Source organism: Pan troglodytes, chromosome 12 (assembly GCF_028858775.2).
Source record: "Pan troglodytes isolate AG18354 chromosome 12, NHGRI_mPanTro3-v2.0_pri, whole genome shotgun sequence".
Taxonomy (NCBI): Eukaryota; Metazoa; Chordata; class Mammalia; order Primates; family Hominidae; genus Pan; species Pan troglodytes.
The window spans coordinates 15703137-15723354 of NC_072410.2; the positions used below are offsets into that span (position 1 = coordinate 15703137).

General features: G+C 38.0%; 1 protein-coding gene across 8 annotated transcripts in view; it reads left to right on the plus strand.

Moving 5' to 3' along the window:
* Window positions 1-20218, plus strand: part of GCC2 (GRIP and coiled-coil domain containing 2) — a 62244-nt gene that overhangs the window by 6072 nt on the left and 35954 nt on the right. For all 8 annotated transcript variants that reach the window (XR_008546494.2, XM_054678719.2, XM_024354505.3 and 5 more), the window contains 2 exons: window positions 16913-17017; window positions 17583-20054. Coding sequence is in view for 7 of the 8 variants with exons in the window: in XM_054678719.2 (XP_054534694.1) it covers window positions 16913-17017; window positions 17583-20054 (2577 nt within the window). In the remaining variant the exon portion in view is untranslated. The remainder of the gene's footprint in view (window positions 1-16912; window positions 17018-17582; window positions 20055-20218) is intronic.

A 20218-nucleotide genomic window follows, 5' to 3' on the forward strand; every position in this document is an offset into this window, starting at 1 on the left:
GCGGACAGATCACCTGAGGTCAGGAATTGGAGACCAGCCTGGCCAACTTGGTGAAACCCCATCTCTACTCAAAATACAAAAATTAACCAGGCATGGTGGCACGTGCCTATAGCCCAAGCTACTCGGTAGCTGAGGCAGAAGAATCGCTTGAACCGAGGAGGCAGAGGTTGCAGTGAGCTGAGATAGTGCCACTGCACTACAGCCTGAGCAACAGAGTGAGACTCCGTCTCAAGAAAAAAAAAAAATTCTCCAAGTTAGCCAACTTTACCTTTAAGGTTTTTTTCTTTTCCTTCTTTTTTTTTCCTGATCCATTATATTTATACGTATTCATGGGGTACATGTGAAATTTTGTTAAATGCATAGAATATATAATCATTAAATCAGAGTATTTAGTATCCACACCCAGGTATTTATCATATATATGTGTTGGGTACATTTCAAGTCTTCTGGCTATTTTGAAAAATATTTATCTTTCCCTGTCTTAGATTTTACTTAACATAATGACCTCCAGCTCCATCCATATTCCTGGAAATGGCGTGATCTTATTCTTTTTTATGGGCATATAGTATTCCATTGTGTATATATACCACATTTATCCATTCATCCTTTGATGGGCACTTAAGTTGATCTCATGTATTTGCTATTGTGAGTAGTGCTGCAATAAACACAGGAGTGCATATATCCCTTTGTTATATTGATTTCTTTTCAATGACTACCAATATTGGGGTTTTTGGATTGTATGGTAGCTCTATTTTTAGTTTGAGAAATCCCCTACTGTTTTCTTTTTTTTTGAGACGGAGTCTTGCTCTGTCGCCCAGGCTGTAGTGCAGTGGCACGATCTTGGCTCACTGCAAGCTCTGCCTTCCAGGTTCACACCATTCTTCTGCCTCAGCATCCTGAGTAGCTGGGACTACAGGTGCTGGCCACCAAGCCTGGCTAATTTTTTGTATTTTTTAGTAGAGATGGGGTTTCACCATATTAGCCAGGATGGTCTTGATCCCCTGACCACTTTGGGAGCCAGCCTCGGCCTCCCAAAGTGTTGGGATTACAGGCATGAGCCACCGCTCCTGGCCTGAGAAATCCCCAACTGTTTTGTATAGTGACTATACTTACCTACACTTCCACCAACAGTGTAGAAGAGTTCTTTCTCCACATTGTCATCAATATCTGTTACTTTTTTTCTTCTTAATAGCCATTCCTTATTGTGATTTTGATTTGCATATCCCTGATGATTAGTGATATTGAGTATTTTATCATATACTTCTTGGCCATTTCTTTGTCTTTTAAGAAATGTCTATTCATGTCCCTTGCCTATTTTTTAATGGGGTTATTTTTTAATGTTGTGTTGTTTGAGTTCCTTGTATACTCTGGATATTAGTCCCATATTGGATGAGTAGATTGCAAATATTTTGTCCCATTTAAGAGGTTGTCTTCTTCATGCTGTTGATTGTTTCTTTTGCTATGCAGAAGCTTTTTAGCCTATAATCTCAGCATTAAGGGAAGCCATGGCAGGAGGATCACTTGAGCCGAGCAGTTTGAGACCAGCCTGTGAAACATAGCAAGATCCGTTTCTACAAAAAAATATAAATTAGCCAGACATGGTGGAACATGCCTGTAGTCCCATCTTCTTGGGATGCTGAGATAGGAAGATCACTTGATCCCAGGAGGTTGAGGCTGCTGTGAGCCATAATCACACTTACTGCACTCCAGCCTGGGTGACAGAGGGAGCCCTTACATAAAAAAAAAAAAAAAAAAAAAAAAAATTTAAGATGCCTTTCAGTTTAATGTAGTCCTATTTGTCTGTTTTTGTTGCCTGGGCTTTTGAGATCTTGGCCATAAAATCTTTGCCTAGACCAATGTCTTGATGCACTTGCCCTGTGTTTTCTTCTTCTAGTTTTACACTTTTGGGTCTTACATATAAGTCTTTAATCTATTTTTGTTGATATTTGTATCAACTAAATGGTGAGAGATAGGGACTCACTTTCATTCTTCTGCATATAGTTACCTGGATTTCCTGGCACCATTTGTTGAAGAGGGTGTCGTTTGCCCAGTGTGTGTTCTTAATGGCATTGTCGAAGATCGGTTGTCTATAAATATGAGGATTTATTTTTGGGTTCTCTATTTTGTTCCATTGGTCTGTATGCTTGTTTATATACCAATACTTTGTTGCTTTGGTTTCTATAGCCTCGTAATATGTTTTGAAGTCAAGTAGAATGATGCCGCCGCTTTATTTTTTAACTCAGAATTTCTTTAGCTTCTCTGGCTTTTTTTTTTGGTTTCATGAAAACATTAGGATTCTTTTTTCTGTTTCTTTGAAAAATGGTGTTGGTATTTTAATAGGGATTTCATTGAACTGTACATTAGTTTGGATAGTATGATCATTTTAACAATATTCTGTGAGCATGAAATGTCTTCCTGCTTATTTGTGTTCTCTTCAGTTTCTTTCATCTGTGTTTTTGTAGTTTTCATTATAGAGATCTTACACTTCTTTGGCTTTTGTTTGAGCTACTGTAAAAGGTGTTGCCTTCTTGATTTCCTTTTTTAGCTATTTTATTGTTGGTATATAGAAATGCTACTGGTTTTTGTATGTTGAGTTTGTATCCAGCAACCTTACTGAATTTATCAGCTCTAAGAGTTTTTTGATAGTTTTTTGTCATCTGTAGAGAGGGACAGTTTAACTTCCATGTTTCCAGTTTGGATGTCGTTTATTTCTTTCTCTTGCCTAATTGTTCTGGCTAGGACTGTCAGTCCCATGTTGAATAGTAGTGGTGAAAGTAGGCATCTTTGTCTTCAGTTCTTAGAGGAAAGATTTTCAGCTTTTCCCCATTTTTGTGTGATGTTAATGTGAGTTTGTCATATGTGGCCTTTATTATTTTGAGGTATAATCCTTCTGTGCCTAGTTTGCTAAGAGTTTTTATCCTGAAGGGATGTTGAATTTTATGAATTCCTTTTTCTGCGTCTAGTGAGATGACATACGACTTTTGCCCTTTATTCTGTTGATGTGATATGTCACATTGATTTGCATATATTGAACGATCCTTGCATCCCTCGAATAAATTCATTTGATCATGGTGTATTATCTTTTCAATGTGCTGTTAGATTTGGTTTGCTAGTATTTTGCTGAGGATTTTTGCATTGGTGTTCATCAGGGATATTGGTTGTTGCTTTCTTTTTTTTTTTTTTTTTTTTTTTTTTGCTGTGTCCTTGTCTGGTTTTGGTATCAGGGTAGCACCAGCTTTCTAGAATGAGTTAGGGAAAATTGCCACCTCTTCAGTATTTTGGAGTAGTTTCAGGAGGATTGGTATTAGGTCTTTATACATTTGGTAGAATTCAGTGTGCATCCATCTGGTTCTGGGCTTTTCTTTGTGGGGAGACTTTTTATTACTGATTCGTTCTTGCTACTCATTATTAATTTGTTCAGGTTTTCTATTTTTTCCTGGATTTTTCTTTGATAGGTTGTATGTTTCCAGAAATTTATCCATTTCCTCTAGGTTTTCCAGTTTGTGAGTGCATAGCTGTTCATAATATTCTCTGATGGTCTATTTATTTCTATTAGAACGGTTGTAATGTCTCCTTTTTCATTTCTGATTTTATTTAGGTCTTCTTTTTTGTTGTTGTTAGCCTAACTAGTAGTTTATCAATTTTGTTTATCTTTTTGAAGAACAAGCTTTTCATTTTGTTGATCCTCTGCCTTTTTTAAAAGTCTCTATTTCATTTAGTTCTGCTTTGATCTTTATTAGTCGTTTCCTTCTGCTAATTTTGGGTTTGGCTTGTTCTTTCTGGTTCATTGAGGTAAATCATTAGATTGTTTGAAATCTTTTTACTTTTTGGATGTAGGCGTTTATTGCCATGAACTTACCTATTCATGTCCTGCTTTTGTTGTATCACACAGGTTTTGTGATACAAAAAATCACATAGGTTTTGTGATACAAAAGCACTGCTTTTGTTGTATCACATAGGTTTTGGTATGTTGTAGTTTCCATTTTCATTTGTTCCAAGAAATTTTTTGATTTTCATTTTAATTTCCTTATTGACCCATGGTCATTTGAGACCATGTTATTTAATTTTCATGTATTTCTGTCACTTCCAAAGTTCCCCTTGGTACTGATTTCTAATATTCCATTGTAGTTCGAGAACATACTTGATATGATTTTGATTTTTAAAAATTTGTTGAGAATGATTTTGTGGCCTAACATATGGTCTTTTCTGAAGAATGAATGTTTCATGTGCTGTTGAGAAAAATATGTATTCTGCAGCTGTTGGATAAAATGTTCTATAAACATCTGTTAGGTCCATTTGGTCTAAAGTCCGGTTTAAATGCAATGTTTCTTTGTTAATTTTCTGTCTAGATGATCTGTCTAATGCTGAGAGTGGGGTGAGTTTGCCCAGTACTATTGCACTGGAGTCTCTCTCTCTCTAGATCTAGTAATAACTTGCTTTAGGAATCTGGGTGCTCCAGTGTCAGGTTCATATATGTTTAGAATTGTTACATCTTTTTGCTGGTTTGATTCCTTTGCCATTAGATAATGACCTTCTTTGTCTTTTTTTTTTTTTTTTTTTTTTTTTTTTTACTATTTTTGACTTAAAGTCTGTTTTATCTAAGTATAGCTACTCAGGAGCCTGAGGCAGAAGAATCGCTTGAACCCGGAATGCAGAGGTTGTAGTGAGCGGAGATCACGCCGCTGCCAGGCTGGAGTGCAGTGGCGCAATCTCGGCTCACTGCAATCTCTGCCTCCTGGGTTCAAGTGATCCTGCCTTAGCCTCCCAAGTAGCTAGGATTACAGCTGTCTGCCACCATGCCCAGCTAATTTTTTGTATTTTTGGTAGAGACGGGGTTTCACCATGTTGGCCAGGCTGGTCTTGAGCTCCTGACCTCAGGTGATCCACCCGTCTCAGCTTCCCAAAGTGCTGGGATTACAAGCATGAGCCACCGTGCCTGGCCACTAAATAGATTTTCTAATCCTTTTGTTCTCTCTGCTCATTTGGTTTCTATTTGCATGGAATATCTTTTTCCATGCTTTAACTTTCAGTCTGTATGTCTCTTTACAGGGAAAGTGCATTTTTTGTGGGCAGCACGTAGTCGGATTATGTTTTTTATCCTTTTAGCCAGCCTGTATCTTTTAAGAGGAGAGCTTAACTCCATTTACATGCAGTTATTAATTATATGTGAGCCTTTTTTCTGTCATATTAATGGTTTTCTGGTTGCTTTATATATTCTTTGTTCCTTTCTCTTATTGTTTGTTATACTGGTTTGCTGTCTTTTTATGGTAGTACCATTTGAGTCCTTTCTCTTCCTTATTTGTGTGTTGCTTTACCACTGAGTTTTCTATTTGTGTGTGTTTTTATGATCATAAATGTCATCCTTTCACTTTCAGGTTTAGGACTTCTTGAACATTTCTTGTAGGTCTGGTCTAGTGATAATGAATTCCCTCAGCTTTTGCTTGTCTGGAGAAGACTTTATTTCTCCTTCATTTATGAAGGATAATTTTGCCGATTATAGTATCTTTGTGATATGGTTTGGATTTGTGTCCCTGCCCAAATTTCATGTCAAATTGTAATCTTCAGTGTTGGAGGCGAGGCCTAGTGGGAAGTGACTGGATCATGGGGATGAACATGAACTTCCTCCTTGCTTTTCTCATGATAGTGAGTGACTTCTCACGAGATGTGGTTGTTTAAAAGTGTGTAGCATTTTCGCCTTCACTCTCTTCCTCCTGCTCTGACCCTGTAAGATGTGCCTCCTTCCTCTTTGCTTTCTGCCATGATTGTAAGTTTCCTGAGGCCTCCCCAGCCATGCTTCCTATGCAGCTTGAAGAACCATGAGCCAATTTAATCTCTTTTCTTTATAAATTACCCAGGCTCAGATAGTTCTTTACAGCAGTGCAAGATCAGACTAATACACTTTGGCTGGGAGTTTTTCCTTCAGCATTTTGAATATATCATTCTCTTATCTCCAATGAATATATTATTCTCTTTTCTCTTCTCTTTTCTCTGGGTCTGTAAGCTTCCTACTGAGAAACCTGCTGTAAGTCTGATGGGGGTTCCTTTATAGGTGACTAGATGCTTTTCTCTTTGCTGAATTTTTTTTTTCCTCTTTGCTGTTTTTAGAATTCTCTTTGTCTTTGATTTATGGCAGTGGACTATAAATATGCCATGGAGAATACCTTTTTGCATTGTATTTGTTTGGGGATACCTGGGCCTCCTATATCTGGATATCTACCTCTCTTGCTAGACTTGGTGAGTTTTCATGTATTATTTCACTATTTCACTAAATAGGTTTCCTGGTATTTTTTGGTTTTGTTTTGTTTTCGAGGCATAGTTTCACTCTTGTGGCCCAGGCTGGAGTGCAGTGGCGCAATCTCGGCTCACTGCACCCTCCACCTCCTGGGTTCAAGTGATCCTGCCTCAGCCTCCCAAGTAGCTGGGATTACAGCCATCTGCCACCATGCCCAGCTAATTTTTTGTATTTTTAGTAGAGACGAGGTTTCACCATGTTGGCCAGGCTGGTCTTGAGCTCAGGACCTCAGGTGATCCACCTGCCTCAGCTTCCCAAAGTTCTGGGATTACAAGCATGAGCCACTGTGCCTGGCCACTAAATAGGTTTTCTTTTTTTTTTTCTTTTTTTTTTTTGAGACAGAGTCTTGCTCGTTCGCCCAGGCCGGACTGCAGTGGCCTATCTCGGCTCACTGCAAGCTCCGCCTCCCGGGTTCACACCCTTCTCCTGCCTCAGCCTCCCAAGTAGCTGGGACTACAGGCACCCACCACCGCCCCCAGCTAATTTTTTTTTGTATTTTAGTAGAGACGGGGTTTCACCCTGTTAGCCAGGATGGTCTTGATCTCCTGACCTCGTGATCCGCCCGCCTCGGCCTCCCAAAGTGCTGGGATTACAGGCGTGAGCCACCGCACCCGGCCACTAAATAGGTTTTCTAATCCTTTTGTTCTCTCTTTGCTTTGAGATACCCCAGTAATTCAAATAAATATTTGGAGGCCGGGCGCAGTGGCTCACGCCTGTAATCCCAGCACTTTGGGAGGCCGAGGCGGGCAGATCATGAGGTCAGGAGATCGAGACCACCCCGGCTAACACAGTGAAACCCCGTCTCTACTAAAAAATACAAAAAAATTAGCTGGGTGTGGTGGCAGGCGCCTGTAGTCCCAGCTACTCGGGAGGCTGAGGCAGGAGAATGGCGTGAACCCGGGAGGCAGAGCTTGCAGTGAGCCGAGATCGTGCCACTGCACTCCAGCCTGGGGGGCAGAGTGAGACTCAGTCTCAAAAAATAAAAAATAAAATAAATAAATATTTGGTCACTTTATGGAGTTGCATATGTCACAAAGACTTCGCTTCTTTTTTTTTTTTTTTTTTTTTTTTTGAGACAGAGTCTTGCTCTGTCGCCCAGGCTGGAGTGCAATGACGTGATCTCGGCTCACTGCAACCTCTACCTCCTGGGTTCAAGCGATTCTCCTGCCTCAAGCTCGTGAGTAGCTGGGATTACAGATGCCCATCACCACGCCCAGCTAATTTCTGTAATTTAATAGAGACAGGGTTTCACCATGTTGGCCAGGCTGGTCTTGAACTCATGACCTCAGATGATCCACCTGCCTTGGCCTCCCAAAGTGCTGGGATTACAGGCATGAGCCACTGCATCTGGCCGACTTTGCTCATTTTTAAAAATTCTTTTACCCTTATTTTTTTTTTTTTTGACTATATCAGAAAAAAAAGACCTGTCTTTAAGTTCTGACATTCTTTTGCTTGATCTAGTCCATTGTTGCAGCTTTTGAATGTATTTTGTTTTTTATTCTATGAATTCTTCAGTTCTAGAATTTCTATGTGGTTCTTTTTTTCTGATATCTATTCTCTGGTAAATTTGTCATTCATATCCTGAATTGTTTTTCTGATTTCTTTGTATTGTTTTTTGGAAACTTTTTGTATCTCACTGAGCTCCTTTAGTATCAAAATTTTGAATTCTTTTTCCAGGATCTTATGAATTTCTTTTAGATTGAGATCTGTTGCTAGAGAATTATTGTGTTCCTTTGGAGATGTCATATTTCCATGCTTTTTAATGTTTTCTATGTCCTTTACCTTGATATCTGTGCATCTGGTGTAATAGTCACTTTTTCCAGTTTTTTTAATTTACTTTTGTAGGGAAGAACTTTTTCCTGAAGATGTATCTTTAGTATTGCTTGGGTAGAGCACAGTGGCTTTGATTCTAGGTGGGTGCAATAGCGTAGGATCAGTATGACTTATTTGGCTGTAAACAGCATCAGTGGTGTCTGTGATTTCATCAGTGACTTAGGGTGCAGTTGTTAGTGGAGGCTGTGGTAAAGTTTTGCTGGGGCCTGGAATGCCAAGTATGCCAGTCTTCAGGTCGCAGTGGTGGTAGTTGTGGATTGAGCATGCCTGTCCCTGGGCCCCAGAGTGTGTCTGCTGGCACCAGTGTTAGCAGGCCAATTCTTGAGCCTCCAGGTAGCTTGATCAGGTGCTGGGAATGGCAGCAGTGGGCCAGGCTGTTGGGTGGGTTCTTGAGCCCCTGGGCAGTGGATGTAGCATGGGAAATGGCAACAGCAGTGGTGGGACAACCCTCTGGGTCCTAACTGATCAGCATTGGTTTTGGCAGTGACTGTGATTTGTTGATTGGGCCAGTCTCCATATCCACAGGTGGTGCATGGCAATGAGTGCCAGCTGTGGTGGTAGCAGCAGGTTAAGTGGGCCCTATCTCAGGCCCCAGGTTGAGTGCGCAGGTGCCACTGGTAATGGACTGGGCTGGACAATACCTAGTCCCCTGGACATTGCTCTCAGGTACTGGTAGGGGCTGGAGCCAGGACAGGCTGTGTGCCCTTAGGTTCCTCGGTGGTGCGTAAAGATGCCGGCTGTGGTTTATAAGGGTGGGGTGAGTGTCCCAGGCCACCAGCAGAATGTTCAGGTGGAGACAGCAGCATGTTGTGTCGCTGCTACTGAGGAGAGTGAAGTTGCTTCCCCTGGGAGCAGCCATAGGTAGGCAGCATCACCTGTGCGTCGGCCCACAGCGGTCTTTAGCTACAGCAGCTGCAGGCAGTGGAATTTGTCCTCAGGGTTCATGAGAATGCTCAGCCACCCCTCTGCATGGTTAGAAGGGGCAAGATTGCCACCCGTGCTGCCACCTCAGCCCAGGTTGCCGGGCAAGACATAATCCAGTGGAGTGGAGGCCATGGCACTGTGCTGCCACTTTTCAAAACTCAGGGGCTTGTGGGGACAGAGTGAGCTCTCTGGAGCAATGCCTTCATGCAGCTTTCAGGAAACTCCCTTTGTGAGTCTTGGGACCCACAGGGGTCAAGGGACCCTTCTATGGCTAGGATTGTAGAAGTCTGCAACAGGAATGTGGACAGCTGAGAGTCTCTCACTTAGCCTTTCTGAGCATTGGGGAATTTCTCTCTTCTCCCAGCCAACTGTAGCTGAGCAGGCTGCCTTGCTTCCTTCTCTTTCCTTATGTTTTAGGCCATTTTTGCATTGCTATGAAGAAATACCAGAGGTCTATGGGAAAAATGGAAGGATGGAAGGAAGGAGGGAGGGAGGGAGACGGGAGGGATGGAGACCTGAGACTGGGTAATTAATAAGAAAAGAGGTTTAATTGGTTCATCGTTCTGCAGGCTGTTCAGGAAGCATAGTTTTGACATCTGCTTGACTTCTAGGGAGGCCTCCAGGAGCTTTTATGGCAGAAGGCAAAGGGGAAGCAGGCACGTCACATGGCGAAAGCAGGAGCAAGTGAGAGAGCACTGTGGGAAGAGGTGCCACACACTTTAAACAACCAAATCTTGTGAACTCAGAGTGAGAGCTCACTTTTCACCAAGGGAATGGCCCAAGCCATTCATGAGGAATCCACCGCCATGATCCAAACACCTCCCACCAGACCCCACTGCCAACATTGGGGATTACATTTCAACATGAGATTTGGGTGGGGACAAATTTCCAAACTATATCACCTTAAGGTGTTTTCCGTCACTTCTCTGTTGAATTTGTGTTCTCTCTGGGATGATCTATATGTATGTAATTATCTACTCACTATTTTGGTTCATAGTGGAGGAGGTAAGTAAGAGATGCCTCTAATCAGCCACCTTTTGAAGCCCTCTCCTAACCTTGATCTCAGAGTATTGATTTTTTGAAAACTTTTTATTTCAATAGCTTTTGGGGTACAAGAGGTTTTTTGTTACATGGATGAATTATATAGTGGTGAAGTCTGAGATTTTAGTGCACCCATCACCAGAGTAGTGAACATTATACCTAATGTGTAGTTTTTTATCCCTAGCTCCCCTTCCACCCTCCCTCTTTTGAGTCTCTAACATCCATTATATCACTCTGTATGGCTTTGCATACTCATCGCTTAGCTCCTACTTATAAGTGGGAATATATATGGTTTTTGGTTTTACTTCACTTAGAATAATGGCCTCTAGCTCCATCCAAGTTGCCTAAAAACACATTATTTCATTCCTTTTTATGGCTGAGTAGTATTCTATAAGTCATTTTGGATTGCTGGATTGAATAATAGATCTATGTTTAGCTCTTTAAGGTATCTCCATACTGTTTTCCATAGAAGTTGTACTAATTTGCATTCCCACCAGCGGTGTATAAGTGTTCCCTTTTCCCCACATCCACGCAAACATCTGTTGTTTTTGACTTTTTTTGAAACGTAGTCTCTCTCTGTCGCCCAGGCCGGGGTGCAGTGGCACAATCTCGGCTCACCGCAACCTCTGCTTCCCAGGTTCAAGCTGTTCTCCCTCAGTCTCCTGTGTAGCTGGGATTAAGGTGGTATCTCACTGTGGCTTTAAGTTGCATTTCCCTGATGATTATGATGTTGAGCATTTTTTAATATGTTTGTTGGCCATTTTTATATATCCTTTTCAGAAATGCCTATTCATGTCCTTTGCCCACTTTTTAATGGGATTATTTGGGGTTTTTTGTTGCTGATTTGTTGAGTCCTTGTAGATTCTGGATACTAGTCCTTTGTCAGATGCGTAGTTTGCAAATACTTTCTCCCATTGTGTGAGTGGTCTCTACTCTGTTGATTATTTCTTTTGCTGTGCAGAAGCTAATTAAAAAGTTTAGTTTTTATTTCGGTAGCTTTTGGGGTATAAGCAATTAAACCAAAAAGTTTAATTAGGTCCCATTTATTTGTTTTTGTTTTTGTTACATTTGCTTTTGAGGTATTAGTCATGAATTCTTTGCCTAGGCCAGGTTATTGATTTAATATTAAAACATGTTATCCTGACCACTCAAGTCTGAGAAGGTAACAATTTAAGAAAATTATTTTGGGAGTGATGTTAACAGGTGTTCATCCCTTACTCAACTGCTACAAGTAAGTTCTCTATTTTAGAAGACTCATATAGCAATATAATAATATGTTCTCTACATTTCTGGAAAACTGAAAAGGCTTTCTTGCTAAGTTATATCACTTTTTTGGGAAAGTACACTGGAAAAACCTATAGCTTTTAATAGAAACTTTTATGTTCTTTATATAACGTGTTAAAATGTATGTCCTTACAAGTTTAAATTATGACTAAAACTTCTGGTAGACATCTTCTAGTGCATTAAAATACAATCTTAGTTTCATTGCAAACCTCACACGTTTGACTTTTAAAGAAGGACTAAGGAACCATATTTCTCATGTCAAAATTTGAGGTGCACAGTATTACAGTTAATATTTATGCTGCTTCTAAATGCAAGAAGCATGAAAAGATTTCATGTTAAGATACTTGAATTTCTAGTCCATATCACTGTTAATAATTTCTCTTTTAAGCTGAAATCAAATTTGTATTTCCTAAGAAATTCTGTCCATTCTGTGCTTCTCGTTTTTAAGGTTTTTTTTTTTTAATAGTTGTTTGCATTTAGCCTGTATATATAGATCTCCTAAAATTAATTTATTTAGACTTCCGATACTTACCAATCAGAAGTTTATATTGCAATACTTATATATAATGTGAAAAAACTAATTTTAAAATTCAGGTTGTTTTAACCAAAGTCATATGCACATAATTTTTTATACTAAATTCTAAATAACTTATAATACCCAATAACTTCTGAAAATTATCTCTGTATTTCTAAATAATACACCTATACTGCTGTTACTTGATTTATCAGTTCTAAAACTTCCTGTTACAACAGATGAAAATCTAGCTGTCTTTCACCACCCCTTCTACTTTCCAAATGATCAAACAGATTAAATAATCTTTGTTTTATCTTTATTCCTGGTACCTGGCTTCTGTCTTCCTGTACTTGTGGGCAGGCTTTTTGTGATGATCCTATGAACCTCTACACTGCTTACTTCTGTTGGCCCCCTGTTCTTTGCTAGGTCACATGTCATTCACTCTCTGGGTTGACCGTCTCATTTTGGTAGAGCACATTCTTCTGTATCTTCCTAAGAATAAATACATGTAGGTAAATTTTTGTATTGTCTTGTATTTAAATATTCCTTTATTCTACTCTCATGTTTGAATGATAGCTGTAACTTGATATAGAACTCTGAATTTTTCTACATCTGTTTTGTTTTTGTTTTCTTAAATAATAAAGTTTTTAAATTAGTATTATTTCATCTAAGAAGTTTAGACATAGCAGTTCTCAGGCTGGTGCAGTCTTCCAGTGATGTCATCAGGACCCAGACACTCTTCATCCCTGTGCTCCTGCATCCTCATCCTGTTGATCTGAAAAATCAGGGGTTTTAGGTTTTAGCTTTTATACTGTCTGTAGAAAAGGCAGGCAAGAAAGAATGTGTTGATTATGGAAGTTGAAGGAGACAGTCTATAGAGTATGCCACAAAACTTTCTAGAATGCTCATCTAGATTTATATTTGCAATAGAGTTTTTCCTTTTTCTCAGTAGAGTTTTTCCTTTTGTCTAAGAAAAAATGTCATTCACTTTTAATTTTTCCATCATTGTATTAAAATTTCTATTTGATGTTAAATATTTCGTTTCAAAGAGCTCATTCTTGATATATGAATATTCTTTTTTCATCTTATTTAAAGATTCAACAAGTTCTATAATCTTTCTGAGCCAATAAATTTATGCTGTCTTGGACTTTACTTCTGCCTCCTTTGCATTGTCTCCATTTCCTTCCAATTTAATTATTTGTGATATAATCATATGTGAACCCCCCCAAAAGCTAGGATCTTTAAAATAATAGGACATCTTACGGTGTAATCCTCACCCCCTTGCTACTCCACCCCCCCAGTTTCCCACACCCCAGGAAACCATAATCCTAAGTCCCATGTTCATCATTCCTTTTCCTTTTATAAAGTTTTATTGCATTTATAAGTATCATTTTATAATTTTTTTCATTTTAGTTTTTAACTTCACTAAAAGGGTATCATGTTGTTTGTAATGTATTAGGACTTTTTGCACTTAATATTTTTCTAAAGCTCATCTGTATCATTGCATGCCACCATGCTGCTATAGAGTATGACACTGTATTACAATAACAGTTCACTCATGAACTAGACTGTTAATAGAATAGTTTATGAATGACAAGGAGGAAAACTAGGTTCCCTCAATAAAAATCTCAGGGAGACAATTTTCACTCAGTCTTGGGTAGCACTTTGTAATAACTAGAGCATATAAATCTGCTGCATACTGCCCAGAATACAGTCACCTCTGATCATGAGATTCAAACAGAGGCTGGTTCAGCATGAACTAGACTGTTAATGGATGTTGGGGTTGTGCCAAGATTTATGCGCTGTACGTCTCCTTTATAAATGTGCAAAGGATTCTTAATAAGTAAACGGGTGGAATCTTTGCATCAAAAGTTACATGAAGGTTCAACCTCAGGAGATAGTGCCAAACCACTATTAAGTATTTGAAATAACTTCTGCCAGCAATATACAAGGAATGCTATGGAACCATATCCTCTCCAGCACTAGGTATTGTCATACATTTTTATTTTTGCCAATCAAATAGGTGTGAAATGATAGATCATGTGGTCTGGATTGAGAGTATTCTTTTTGTCTATAACATCCATTTTCTTCTTTTTTTTTTTTTTTTAAGATGGAGTCTTGCTCTGTCGCCAGGCTGGAGTGCAGTGGCATGATCTCAGCTCACTGCAACCTCTGCCTTCCAGGTTCAAGCGATTCCTCTGTCCCAGCCTCCCAAATAGCTGGGATTACAGGCACATGCCACCACGCCCAGCTAATTTTTTGTATTTTAATAGAGACAGGATTTCACCATGTTGGCCAACACAGTCTTGATCTCCTGACCTCGTGACCCGCCCACCTCAGCCTCCCAAAGTGCTGGGATTACAGGCATCAGCCACCACACCCGGCCAACATCCATTTTCTTAATGGGCCAGTGGGTTTCTTATTGGTTTGTAGAATTTTTTAAAATACATATTTGTTGTTATTTTTGTTGTTTGTGTAGTAAATATCTTCTCCCAGCTTATGGTTTCTTTTTTATTTATTTATTTATTTATTTTTTGAGACAGAGTCTCACTCTGTCACCCAGGCTGGAGTGCAATGGGGCAATCCTGGCTTATTGCAAGCTCCATCTCCCGGGTTCACGCCATTCTTCTGCCTCAGCCTCCCGAGTAGCTGGGAGTACAGGTGCCCACCACCACACCCGACTAATTTTTTGTATTTTTAGTAGAGATGGGGTTTCACTATGTTAGCCAGGATGGTCTCAATCTCCTGACCTCATGATCCGCCCGCCTCAACCTCCCAAAATGCTGGGATTACAGACATGAGCTACCTGCACCCGGCCAGCTTATGGTTTCTTGAGTTTAAAGCTGTGTTTTTGACATTTAAATCTTAATCCATCTGGAGTTTATTTGTTTATAATATGGTATGAAGTCTTTTTTAATATCAATAACTTTTTCAACCTTAATTATTGAATAGTCTTTCTCCATTAATCTAATATTATGGTTAAAAATATGTTTGCGTTTGTCTGAACTTGTTTTCTATTCCATTGGTTGTCTGTGCCTTTGCCGATACTATATTGTCTTTATTATTTTTCTATAGCCTTATAGTAAATCATGATATCTAGGAGAGTAAGTCCTCTCTTTGTTCTCTTCAAAAGTATCCTGGCTATTCTTGGTTTTTTACTTTCCCATATACGTTTAGAATTTTGTCATATTCCATGAAAAACTTCATTGCGATTAATTGGAATTGCGTGGAATCTGTAGTTTTATAATTTCCCCTGTGGAACGCCTTCACACATCTTTTGGTAAAGTTTTTCCTAGACTCTTGATATTCTTTGATACCATTGTAAATGCTGTCTTCTTTGTAATTATATTTTCTAAATATTTGCTACTAGTATCCAAAAATGGAACTGACTTTGTATATTAATCCTATATCTACTTTGTGAAACTCTGTTGTTTCTAATTACCTATGGATTCTTCTAGATTTTTTATATAAACAGTCATACCATCTGAAAAACCATTTCTTTTTTAATCTTTATGCCTCATGTCTTATTTTTTTATTTATTTTTGAGACACAGCCTCGCCTGTTACCTAGGCTCAAACATGATCCTCCCACTTGCATCTCCCAAAGTGTTGGGATTGCAGGCATGAGCCACCACTCCTGGCCACCTCCTGTCTTTTTAAAGCTTTATTTTACAGGCTGGGGTATTTAATACAATGTTAATTAGCAATAGTGATAGTGTACTAATGTTTTATTTAGGATTTTTGCATTTAGATTTGTCATAAAATGGGTCTTTGATTTTTCCTTTCTGTAAGTACTTGGATATTGGTTTAAAGTTATGCTGATTTTATAGAATAACTTGGGGATTATTCTTGCTTTTTATTTTGTCTGAACGAGTTTGTATGAAATTGGGATGATCTGTCCCTTGAAAATTTGATAGAACTCACCTTAAAAACCATCTATTCCTCCTGTTTTCTTTGGTGGACAATTTTTAACTATTTGATTTTTAAATATAGTATTATGCTTCTTAAATTTTTTGTGAGTCAGTAAAGCTTTATTTTTAAAGGAATTGTTATCCATTTCCATTGAGTTTTCATTATTATTGACAAATAGTTATTCATAATAATTTTCTTTTTCTTTTTTTTTTTTGACACATAGTCTTGCTCTGTCACCCAGGCTGGAGTACAGTGGAGTGATCTTGGCTCGCTGCAACCCCCACCTCCTGGGTTCAAGCAATTCTCCTGCCTTAGCCTCCAGGGTAGCTGGGACTACAGGCACCCACCACCACACCCAGCTAATTTTCTTTGTATTTTTTAGTAGAGACAGAGTTTCACCGTGTTGCCCAGGCTGGTCTTGAACTCCTGACCTCAAGTGATCTGCCCACCTCTGCCTCCCAAAGTGCTAGGATTACAGGCGTGAGCCACCATCCCCGACTTACGTAGATGTGCTTCCTTTTACACTGTATTATTTTTTGGAACTTCTGTCTTTTGATCAGTTTTACTAAAAGGTGTCTATTTTGATAGCTGTGTTAAAAGAGCTGACTCTTGGCTTATTGATTTTTTTTTCCATCTCATTAATTTCCTCTTTAATTTCTGCAGAGAATAACCTGTCTCTGAGGGAGGAAGGACATAGATATTTCTTGCTTACTCTCTGACTGGTCCCTATTCAGATTGTTGACCAATCACCAATTTTTGAGCCCCACACATGACACCTCCCTCCACAATATCTGTTGCCTCCAATTCTGAGTATTTCAGTTCTGCAGAATATTTGCCAGGTTCTCATGTGTTTCCTTGTGCAGGTCCTTAGGTTATAGCTTTCTTCCTGCTTCTAATTCAGTTCATCCTCCTCCGTAATTCAGTTTTCCAAAGATGTGTTGAAATTTCTCTTATCCTTATATCTTTTCTCCTTTTCTCTTTGCTCAATGTGTTCTACCTTTTAAAATCTCTTATTCTCACTTCAGTGTGTTTTGAAAAGGTCAGGAGATAATTACGCATGTGGTCAATCCACCATTTTTTAACCCCAGGCAAATAAATCTTGTTCTAAAACAGGCATTAACTGAACGTCTGGATGCTCTTCTTCTGGAAAAAGCAGAAACTGAGCAACGGTGTCTTTCTCTGAAAAAGGAAAATATAAAAATGAAGCAAGAGGTTGAGGTAAGTCAATATTTTAGTGTTCTTTTCTTTTTTATTAACATATAGTGTAGTCATTAATTTTAGAGGTAAGACTTTAAAAAGCATCTAATCTGATTAATATTTTATAATATAAACAAAGAAACCGAGATTGAGATTTTAAAGGAAAAATAACTGAATCACCTAACTATACAGCAACAGAGGTGACATTTACTTTTGTTGCATTATCTTTTTATAGCTATAATGCCATCTTTACTAAAAGCGAAAAAAAGTAAGTTGATTTTCACACACGACTAAATACCATTATCTCTTTAGTTCTACGGTATTCAGAGGCATTTCTTGCCTATTTCTTGCCTATTAGGTCTGGGCTAGTTTGAGTAATAGATTTAATATTGTACATATATATTGTCATACTTTAGATAGGCAGCACCTAAGGAGAGTTATTGGAATATTAGTATCATGTTTCTCCAAATACATTTCTGCTCATTTACTTTTCTCTCTACTTAGCTTGTGGCTAATATTTTTCCTAAGGTCAGAGGCTCCTTTTGTCTTACTTAAATAATTTATGTGTGCTTATTTTTTGTAATAGGATTCTGTAACAAAGATGGGAGATGCACATAAGGAGTTGGAACAATCACATATAAACTATGTGAAAGAAATTGAAAATTTGAAAAATGAGTTGATGGCAGTACGTTCCAAATACAGTGAAGACAAAGCTAACTTACAAAAGCAACTGGAAGAAGCAATGAATACGCAATTAGAACTTTCAGAACAACTTAAATTTCAGAACAACTCTGAAGATAATGTTAAAAAACTACAAGAAGAGATTGAGAAAATTAGGCCAGGCTTTGAGGAGCAAATTTTATATCTGCAAAAGCAATTAGATGCTACCACTGATGAAAAGAAGGAAACAGTTACTCAACTCCAAAATATCATTGAGGCTAATTCTCAGCATTACCAAAAAAATATTAATAGTTTGCAGGAAGAGCTTTTACAGTTGAAAGCTATACACCAAGAAGAGGTGAAAGAATTGATGTGCCAGATTGAAGCATCAGCTAAGGAACATGAAGCAGAGATAAATAAGTTGAACGAGCTAAAAGAGAACTTAGTAAAACAATGTGAGGCAAGTGAAAAGAACATCCAGAAGAAGTATGAATGTGAGTTAGAAAATTTAAGGAAAGCCACCTCAAATGCAAACCAAGACAATCAGATATGTTCTATTCTCTTGCAAGAAAATACATTTGTAGAACAAGTAGTAAATGAAAAAGTCAAACACTTAGAAGATACCTTAAAAGAACTTGAATCTCAACACAGTATCTTAAAAGATGAGGTAACTTATATGAATAATCTTAAGTTAAAACTTGAAATGGATGCTCAACATATAAAGGATGAGTTTTTTCATGAACGGGAAGACTTAGAGTTTAAAATTAATGAATTATTACTAGCTAAAGAAGAACAGGGCTGTGTAATTGAAAAATTAAAATCTGAGCTAGCAGGTTTAAATAAACAGTTTTGCTATACTGTAGAACAGCATAACAAAGAAGTACGGAGTCTTAAGGAACAACATCAAAAAGAAATATCAGAACTAAATGAGACATTTTTGTCAGATTCAGAAAAAGAAAAATTAACATTAATGTTTGAAATACAGGGTCTTAAGGAACAGTGTGAAAACCTACAGCAAGAAAAGCAAGAAGCAATTTTAAATTATGAGAGTTTACGAGAGATTATGGAAATTTTACAAACAGAACTGGGGGAATCTGCTGGAAAAATAAGTCAAGAGTTTGAATCAATGAAGCAACAGCAAGCATCTGATGTTCATGAACTGCAGCAGAAGCTCAGAACTGCTTTTACTGAAAAAGATGCCCTTCTCGAAACTGTGAAACGCCTCCAGGGAGAAAATGAAAAGTTACTATCTCAACAAGAATTGGTACCAGAACTTGAAAATACCATAAAGAACCTTCAAGAAAAGAATGGAGTATACTTACTTAGTCTCAGTCAAAGAGATACCATGTTAAAAGAATTAGAAGGAAAGATAAATTCTCTTACTGAGGAAAAAGATGATTTTATAAATAAACTGAAAAATTCCCATGAAGAAATGGATAATTTCCGTAAGAAATGTGAAAGGGAAGAAAGATTGATTCTTGAACTTGGGAAGAAAGTAGAGCAAACAACCCAGTACAACAGTGAACTAGAACAAAAGGTAAATGAATTAACAGGAGGACTAGAGGAGACTTTAAAAGAAAAGGATCAAAATGACCAAAAACTAGAAAAACTTATGGTTCAAATGAAAGTTCTCTCTGAAGACAAACAAGTATTGTCAGCTGAAGTGAAGTCTCTTTATGAGGAAAACAATAAACTCAGTTCAGAAAAAAAACAGTTGAGTAGGGATTTGGAGGGTTTTTTGTCTCAAAAAGAAGATGTTATCCTTAAAGAACATATTACTGAATTAGAAAAGAAACTTCAGTTAATGGTTGAAGAGCAAGATAATTTAAATAAACTGCTTGAAAATGAGCAAGTTCAGAAGTTATTTGTTAAAACTCAGTTGTATGGTTTTCTTAAAGAAATGGGGTCAGAAGTTTCAGAAGACAGTGAAGAGAAAGATGTTGTTAATGTCCTACAGGCAGTCGGTGAATCCTTGGCAAAAATAAATGAGGAAAAATGCAACCTGGCTTTTCAGCGTGATGAAAAAATATTAGAGTTAGAAAAAGAGATTAAGTGCCTTCAAGAAGAGAGTGTAGTTCAGTGTGAAGAACTTAAGTCTTTATTGAGAGACTATGAGCAAGAGAAAGTTCTCTTAAGGAAAGAGTTAGAAGAAATACAGTCAGAAAAAGAGGCCCTGCAGTCTGATCTTCTAGAAATGAAGAATGCTAATGAAAAAACAAGGCTTGAAAATCAGAATCTTTTAATTCAAGTTGAAGAAGTATCTCAAACATGTAGCAAAAGTGAAATCCATAATGAAAAAGAAAAATGTTTTATAAAGGAACATGAAAACCTAAAGCCACTACAAGAACAAAAAGAATCAGAATTACGAGATAGGAGAGCAGAGTTGATACTAGTAAAGGTACCATTCATTTGAATTCTATTGTCTCAAATAAATTCTTAGTTCAACTCTATATACGTTAAACATTTTTACACCTTGACGTCAAAAGTAAATTTTTACCATTTAAGCTCAAGTGGCAACTTTCTGAAAAGTGCATTAGACATTTCCATGTTGTATGTCCAGTT